An 8,786-nucleotide genomic window follows, 5' to 3' on the forward strand; every position below is an offset into this window, starting at 1 on the left:
AGGCTGGCCTTAGGCAGGCAAAGCCCAGGATTGAGTGTCAACCTGCCACAGACCCAGGGGGTCTACAGTGGTACATTGCTTACCAGTGAGCTACTTTGGTTCCCCCTAGTTGTGAATCTAGCATAATCTTACATTAATCTTTTATGATCTAGCCCTGGACCAGGGTCAAAACAAGACTGCAATGACAATAGTGTTCCTTCATTTTCTGGATTATACATACAGGACAATTGGCAATATGGTCCCGATGCTAAAATGTAATTATACTCAATGTTGTGTTTCCAAACTTGTTTCCTGACTCAAGTGTCAACAATTAGTTCAGTTTATGTTATAAGGTCCTTAAAAGATTTCAAACCCCTTTTCCATGGCTTGATTTGTAGCCTGTGTGGTTACTGGTAGTAGTAAATTATTGCTGATCGTTCCCTATGTGGGAGAAGAATATGAATCCAAGGAAGCAGGAGATGTGACTCCGCCAGAGTAACTATGTACAAAAACACTAATAGAGAAGTAAATGAACAGGAGATATAAAATAGTGTTACTGGCTATTTAATGGACTTAGGGATGTCCCAATCCAGGCTCGCCACGATCCAGTATCTGCGGCCCAATCATGTGTGGATTTTTAACGATCCCTATCAGCTAGTTTAAAAAAACACTTTATGACCCTATCTGAGTTTTTTGGTTTACATCGACTTACATACAGTTTTTTAACTTGGTGAAGTTTCAGGCACGGGTTCATTGAGATAACTCAGGCCAAAGGGCTCAACGACGAGGTTTTGTGTATTTTGTTACTACAATTAGTGAAAGTGACAAACAACCACAGTGGGCATTATGCAATACCCAAGCTATTCGCCATTGTAAGCAGATGATGTGTTTTAGTAGCTTTTAATATACTAAACTGTGCACTGTATTACTAAATATTAACTACTGGATTGGTAGGGAGCGTCGGTAGTTCAGGCAGATAGCGTCAAGCGTGTACTATTGACGTTGGATGGGATCGGGACACTCGTATTGATGAAATGTGGGCGTCCTTGTATGTATGTTGTTGTACTACTGCAACTCACTTTAATTGCAGGCTGAGTGCGTGACATGTAATGAACGATGATTCTGGTACTGTGTGTGTCACATCCGCAGGAGATGTGGAAAGCGTTCTTCACTTTTACCATGAGAACAAGTGGACAGGGCTGTTTTCAGATTTCCCACCCTTCCAGATGTTGTAGGACCACCTGGACCGCTGCAGGACTTGTGGCTGTGGTGGGATTTGGTGAATGTTGAAAGGGATCACATTATGCCTTCTGAGTTGATTTCCATGATATTCATATTAAGGTAATGCAGTTGCTTCCAGTACAATCTCCAAATCTGCACGATACAAGAAGGTCAGCAGCATTTTATTCAGGGGATTTCAGTTAAGGGGCTTCAATCACCATGACGATTGTGTCGGTTAAAACCCATCGATATTCAATTGTCACTGTGTGTCGCCTGGATTTCTTTTAGGAATGAACCATTTGCGCGTACACAGAAGGCTAATGAAGCAGGAGTGTTGGGAACAAACAGAACAACACATGTGATGTATTCCAGAGAGTGCTGATAAATCTGGACAGACACAACATCTTGTGCTGTTTCCATTCAAGATCAATGTTATTACTGTGGCTCCTCATCCTTTGACCCAGGGGTAGGTCTCGTCACAGAGGTCACGTTGTGAAATCTTCATATGGAATGAAAATGTGTTGTTGGTCGTCTGTGATCTCGTGGCAGAGTGCACCACTACAAGATTCAAGCGGTAAACACGTGGACTGCAATGATTGCAGGAATGCTGTCCATTATTTTTCTTAGATTGTTGTTTTTGTTTTTTTGTTAACAATAATTTTAATCATATATACTCATCAGACTAGCATTTTGCTTCTCCGCTAGAGGCTGTTGGGCCTTGCTGTTTCTTGATGTTACATACTACTTGAAGAGTGCTCGGAGCGGAGATGTTAGAAGACTGGGTGGCTTGGTGAATATACTTGTGTTCAATGTGTTACCAATTCTCGCCGCGCCCAATCTCCGCGCCCGCAATCAAATTTTATATTGGCTGATGCCAACCAGTCATAACAGAAGTCATCTCCCAGGGCACTTTGCAAATAGAGCAGGTCTAGACCGAACGTCCTTATGAAGTGTAGTGTTACAGACCGCAACAGTGCACCCATGAGGCAAAGCACTTTGGCGACGGGGACCAAAGAAACTTTGCCTGTTGAAAGGCAGAACCTTAGGACAGACTATACGGAACCACAACGTAGCCCTGCATTCAGAGATTGCAGTGTTTCTAGAGGTGTAATAGGGTACTATGAGCTCTTTAAGATATGAAGGGGCCTGACCATGAAGAGCTTTGTAGATGAGGAGGAGGATTTTAAATTCTATTCTGAATTTTACAGGGGGGCCAGTGCAGAGAAGCTAGTACAGGATTCAGTCACCTACTTAAAGGCTACCTATCAACACCCTAGTGACACAGATTTCAGGAGGAGAAGGTAAGTGAACAATCTCTGTGTCTTTAGGATTATACAATTAAAAGAACAAAAAATATTATTTCATAATATTTAAAAATGTAAAATGACCCTGCTAAATAATCCCAGTTTTTACTGAATGTAACTGCTATCTGATTCTGTCATTTTTATGTAACTGTAATGGTTTAGTTTAGTTTTTTTTTTTTATCCTGATTACGTAACTCGTGTTATATGTTGTATGTATTATATGTAATTTGTTACTCTCCAAGCCTGGAAGTTTTTATTTGATGAATTTGACATCTCAAATAGATACATATATATCTGGTCAAACATTACAACACATACCTTCATATTAAAAAAAATGTCAAGGATAAAAATAAAAAATGTAGAAAAATAACTTGGTCCTCTACAAACAGAAACTGTAAATGCTGAATATGCATAATATATTTTATTTGCTCAGAAATTTGTGGCTTTAGCATGAGGTGCAATATTTTCAATGTTTTTTAAACTAAACAGTGTTTTGAACTAATCCAAAAGTGTTCAGATTAGATTACATATTTTTGTAACTGAATGGATTACTCAATAATTACAAACATTTTGTATTCAGTAACTGATTATACTATTCACACTTTTAGACCAAATTCAGTCCACAACAATGACATGTTAGACTTAGGTTAAACATGTGAGAAAAAGTCTGACAGGAGCATCAGCAGTCTATAAGTAGCATTTATTTTGCCAAGAACACAGCATTTTGTCTTCGTCTTTTGTCAGTCCTACAATCAAAAGGAAAACATTCTCAAACAAGAAACAAGTTATTATGAGTGCTTGTAGGTTTTACATCATCAGCAACGTGTTCAACACCAGCTCACATTTATCAAGGCGGCCATATTGCTACATATTAATTACAAGTTCCCAGCACCCAATGGGATTAGTTTAAATGAGCAACTCTGCCTGTGAGGACTTCATCTGCAACGCTACACTGGCTACAATGTTTGCAAGACAAATCTTCTGTTAATACTGTTAATACTGTTAATATCTATAAACTGATTGATACAATACTCACATGTCAAGTTTCAACATGCACAATTATAGTATTTAACTTTACACACCATTACACAAATAAAGCAAAAACAATGACAAATGTGCAGTAAACATTTCACAGTATGACAGTGATCACTTTTAACCGGGGTGGATCACCATGGTAACAACTGCTGCCTGGCGAACTGCTCCAGAGAGATCAAAACCTGCCGACAACTGGACTACTGACCAATCAGATGAGATCACTGTCTATGGCTTTGGGATGCCGACAGGGCCAAAAGTGCAGTATTAAGTAAATTAGGATATAACCGCAGTATTAACCATGTCTGTCAAAGTCTGTTAACTGGTGGATAATTACTGTCAGAAACTGCATGTATTTCCATCCTATTTCATAATAAATAATATGCCCAGTTCTGCTGATGTTCCATGTGATGTGCCACTGTGCTCATAGCTGGATCAGTAAACTGGAGCCAGTTGTTAAGACTCAGTGGAGACAGGTAACCCAACAAGAGCCAGGCTATACTGAAAACACCACAGGAACCACAAAAGGAAGGAAAAAAGGGCTAGCTGTGGTTTTAAACTTTGAATTTATATTGAACGTCTCTGCTGAAACCAACAATATTTAAACCTCATATTAATTTTCTGCATTTAAATCATGGCACACAAAAACACTGTGCAGAGGGAAAGTTTTACTGTAGCTTAGTGACTGTACGGTGTGGATTTACATTGGGCTGTGGCTCAGAGGTATAGCGGGTCATCCACTAATCGGAAGGTTGGCGGTTTGAACCCCTCCGAACTTCCCTCGCTACATGTTGAAGTGTCCTTGAGCAAGATACTGAACCCCAAATTGCTGTGCATCAGTGTATGAGTGTGTATGAATGATTAGTTTCCGTTCTGGTGAGCAGTTGGCACCTTTTATGGCAGCCACTGCCATCAGTGTATGAATGGGGTGAATGGGGTGAGTGTGGCATGTAGTGTACAGCGCATTGAGTGGTCAAAAGACTAGAAAGGCGCTATATAAGTACAGTCCATTTACCATTGAACAACCAAGGTTGAGTCATTCATTTGGGAAAAAAGATAGCAGCAAGGAGGAATATTCCTTTATTAGTTTACCTTTTGTGAATTTGAATATCTTGTCAGAGCTGCTGTCAGCAGATATCAGGCAGAACTTCAGAGGTGACTCTCCTGTATTTACACCATCATAGGTACATGAGTTAACATTTACAGAGTCAAAACCTAAAGGAAACGACTGCCATTTTGTCCTTTCTGGCTGAGTTTTGCGTTTAAAGGTCGGCATGATGGCAGCTGCAGGAAACGGGAAGCGAGGCATTTCATTTCATTTCTTGCGTGGCACCTTGTCGCCAAGTGGGACTTCATCCATCAGTTTCTGCAGAGACAACAAACAGACGTTAGTGTGACGGTGTACAGGACAACGTCCTCTGGTGAATCTCACCAGGTAGCACTGGAGGAAAAGTCAGGGATCACCAAAGATTTACGGATTAATTATTTTGGGGAATGTGAATGTGTGTATATGACTTATAACCAATAGTTAAGATACACACAGACCCAGACAGAGCTGTGGCACTAGCATTAATACATACATACTCACCTCGAGCAGCCTGCTGTAGTAGGTGAAGCTGTCCTCTCCATCCCTGCGGGTGTCGTCCACCTTGTACCTCCTGCAGGCCAGCAGCAGCTCATTGGAACTGTAGAGGGGGGCGGGGTCGATGGAGTGGCTGTTGATCAGGCTGACCAGGTACTCCCGGTAATGCTTCCTGGATACCAGTACACCACATTTTAGCATCATTACACAGCAGAGCATGGCAGTTTAGTAGTAGTTAGTAGTGATGATATTCTTCTGAAAATGGTAATGAACCTATATTTGTATAGCGCCTTTCTAGCCTTCCGGCCACTCGAAGCGCTTTTACACTACATGCCACATTCACTTCATCAGTCAGTGCTCAGGATGTTATGGCTGATTGGTGTACATTGCAATCCTGTTTCTTGCCCGTTGTTCTGACTTCCAAAAAATGTGATAAAAGTTCAAATATTCCATTACTTATTATAACATATTATATAATGCTGCCTTGGTTGGAGATCAGAGAAAATACTGCTGAATAAAGCCATCATACTCGCAGAGTCCAGCATGTCCAGGTTGGGTCTGAGCTCCACAGGCTGAATCTGGCTGCTGCCCTCCCTCATCCTTCTGCTCTATCACTCCACACAGACCTGAACAAAAGAGAGAGAAATAAGTGGTAGTGAAACCTCTTCAAGGGAAGATCAGATTCTCTGGAAAGCATATCATAATGTCACCAATCATTTTTACAAGAGACCTTTTTTGACCTTTTTTACTGTTAGGATTTATGCCCCAGGTTACGATTAAAATTAAACAAAATCCATAATGAAGGTTCTGGTTCAAAGTTCAAATATCCCCTTCAGAAATGTATTGAGACATAATATGCAAATAGTCTGCTTGGAACACTAATGTGTGTTTGATATGTTTTTCCATTGAAAAAGCACTGAAAACACCTCATCTGCACTCTACACTTGCATTGCATTGGAGTCCAGCTCCACTCTGAGTTTCTCTTTCTGCATATAAATGTGATGGACAAAGTGTTAGAAACAGCTGAAAAGTCTGCAGGTTTTAACCATCAATGTGTGCATCCCACCTGTCTGCGTTCCAGGAGGGGGTTCAGTGTTATAGGCCACTCCATTATTCTGTGGGTCACAAAGAAAAGAAAAACACTGATTACTCATGAGGCTGTTTTTAAATGTTTAGTATGGTGGCCCTCAGGTACAAAACATTGGACAAAACACAACAACAAAACAAATAATCCAATAACAAAATAGAGAACACAACATTTAAAAGTGGAAAGGTAAGGACAGAAAGTTAATTCAGATTAGAATCAAGACTGGTTACTTTATGGAAATAAACTCCTATGATGTGATGACTTGTATTGTGAGATTATGATACCTCCAATCAGTTCTTTGTCTTCATAGAGTTGTGAAGTGGAACGAGCTATTTTAGGTATCCCTGTTCAGGAAGTAAAAGTGCTATACATTTTTCCCATAGAAATATTGTGTTTTATGAAAAATTGCTATCTGTGTTGTTGTGTTTTTATTAATATTGTGTTTTTATTAATATTGTGTTTTTCTAAAATGTTGTGTTTTGTGAAATGTTGTTTTCTAAAATGTATTTTCTGTTTTGTTGTAAAATTCTGTGAAATGTGTTTTTTATTTTTATTTTCTGTTTTGTGAAATATTTTGGTTAATTGTAAATGGTAAATAGTAAATGGAGCTGTACTTATATAGCACCTTTCTAGTCTTCTGACCACTCAAAGCACTTTTAAACTCAAAATGTTGTTGTGTTTTGCACCTCAGGACCACCATAGACATTTATTATACTTGACTTGAGTTTTCCCAAGCAACAATAGCTGAATAGTGTAACATTGCAAAATAAATCCACCTTAAAAAGGGAATTTTTCCTCACTGTTCAAATTGTTTTCAGTTCACATTGAGGTCTCTAGATTATCCTGACTAACTGGAACACTGTGGCTAGAAATTTTAAATATATTTTTAAATGCAGTGGCCACGAAACATTGAATTCCAATCCCCTCCACTACTACTCGGAGTAGAGGCAGAATGTTTGTGATGTGTGTGTGGTGTGTGTGTGTGTGTACCTGCAGTAAAGCCTGCAGCCTGGAGGGTTCCCAGTCTCTTAGATAGAAGAGGCAGTCTCTGGGATGATGGGCATGTAATCCAGACACGCTGCACTCGTCCACTGCACAGGTCTGGTAGGAAGGCAGGTGAAGAGGAGACTCTTATCACATGTTAATCACCTCTATAGTAACCTACCTTAAGGCGCATTCACACCAAGTAAGTATTTAATTCAATCCTTGAGAAGCCTGCTCCTTTAGTTCTGTGTGTTTGGTCAGGTCAACATACATTTCTTTTGATCCGGAGATGTGAAGAGAAGAGGTTCGGACATTTCTTGTGACTTTATGTAAGTATTTGACATACATGTAGCTTTGTAAGATGTTGAGTTAACTTAATGTTATTTGTCAGAAGTGGTATAATTTGATTATTCAAACAATTGACCCGCTCCTTTTGCTCTGTGCTCCAAATCAACCAGTGACGGGAGCCTCTGTCAACTCTTCTTCTTTCCTGTACCTTACGATATGCTATGTGCAAGGCTCTTTATGTTGAAAAGACAACCATTTTGCATTGCCACAGCATGAAACTGTGATACAGGACTAGAGTATGTGTGTATGTGACTTACAGTGTGGAAAGGGTTGTTGCAGCCACTGCAGAACTGGTACCGACACTGTGAGCAGCAGAAATGCATGCAGCCTCCTTTAGACAGCGCGTACTGGAAGCGACAGTTGGGACAGGCTGGAGGGAGGGAAGAGAGGAGGAATGACAGGATGGATGTTAATGGTGAGAAAGAGGAAGAGGTAGTGTCAGTACACCCTGCCTTCTGTGAAGGACCTGCAGGAGTTGATGGCCACTGAATTATTAAAAAACAAAGAAGAAGCATATTGGACAAAAAGTGCCACACTGCCATATAGTGCCAACTGCCACAATCCTGTAGAACAATAAAAGCTACATATTGCTTGTACCAGGGATTGGCACTAATATGGCAGTGTGGCAGAATACACAATGATGTTTGATTATAAATTATTATAAACGACAATCACATGCTTATTTACCCTGACCTGCGCCAGACTGGTTTGGTCCTAGCCGAACCAGGAACACCCGGGCAACAACTGAATTTCAACTATTTGGTCCGATAACCATTTGGAAAGTCTAGAGCTGCCTGCGATTAAATCATTTTGTCTCCATTTTAAGTTAGCGGAGGGGCCTAAAACCAGAAGTTAACGTCTTAAAAAAACGGTGGAGGTGTGCTTACACTGTGCCACCGAGAAGCTTTCCATAGGAAGCCCTGCTCCCGACACTCGTATCCAGTTCCTTCCCTCCAATAAACATCCATATTCAGACACCAAGGCAAAGCTTGAAGCCTCGGCAGGATAGATTTGTGTGATCTCAATGATGGGGGCAGAGCAAAGAGCGGGTTTTGTCCCTACTCCGGAAGGTTGTTGGTTGGTTGGAAGACTAGAACAGGCGCTATACACGTACAGGTCCATCCCTAAGCTATGTCCTTGCCTGAGGATGGGGGGCCAGCAGAAAACAACAGATAAAAATTTCTAGCCACTAAAAAAAGGCTGCCTTATAACAAATCAATCATCAATAAGTTAACGCCTACATTTTCAT

At 40.5% G+C, this 8,786-nt stretch overlaps 2 protein-coding genes across 2 annotated transcripts in view; one reads left to right on the plus strand and one right to left on the minus strand.

Moving 5' to 3' along the window:
• cntnap2b (contactin associated protein 2b) overlaps window positions 1-1,214 on the plus strand; it is a 30,998-nt gene extending 29,784 nt beyond the window's left edge. The window contains 1 exon segment of the mRNA XM_035670927.1: window positions 1,129-1,214. Coding sequence (XP_035526820.1) covers window positions 1,129-1,214 — 86 coding nt within the window.
• A 3,321-nt stretch (window positions 1,215-4,535) lies between these two features.
• Window positions 4,536-8,659, minus strand: LOC118334857 (E3 ubiquitin-protein ligase RNF31-like). The gene is made up of 7 exons (XM_035670928.1): window positions 8,425-8,659; window positions 7,795-7,907; window positions 7,196-7,306; window positions 6,185-6,233; window positions 5,648-5,744; window positions 5,125-5,290; window positions 4,536-4,902 (listed from the first exon to the last, which is right to left on the minus strand). Exons 1-7 carry the CDS (start codon window positions 8,657-8,659, stop codon window positions 4,852-4,854), a joined length of 822 nt encoding a protein of 273 aa, XP_035526821.1. The 3' UTR covers window positions 4,536-4,851.
• Window positions 8,660-8,786: the final 127 nt, after the last annotated feature.

Source organism: Morone saxatilis, unplaced genomic scaffold, assembly GCF_004916995.1.
Source record: "Morone saxatilis isolate NCDOM2014 unplaced genomic scaffold, NCSU_SB_2.0 Contig23, whole genome shotgun sequence".
Lineage (NCBI taxonomy): Eukaryota > Metazoa > Chordata > Actinopteri > Moronidae > Morone > Morone saxatilis.

Coding starts and splice junctions, on each gene's coding strand:
- LOC118334857 (XM_035670928.1), bottom strand. CDS start 8,659: ATGGACCTGTACGTGTATAGCGCCTGTTCTAGTCTTCCAACCAACCAA. Junction 7,307..7,794: donor GCAACAACCCTTTCCACACT/GTAAGTCACATA, acceptor CCTTCCTACCAG/ACCTGTGCAGTGGACGAGTG. Junction 5,291..5,647: donor GGACATGCTGGACTCTGCGA/GTATGATGGCTT, acceptor ACTGGTATCCAG/GAAGCATTACCGGGAGTACC.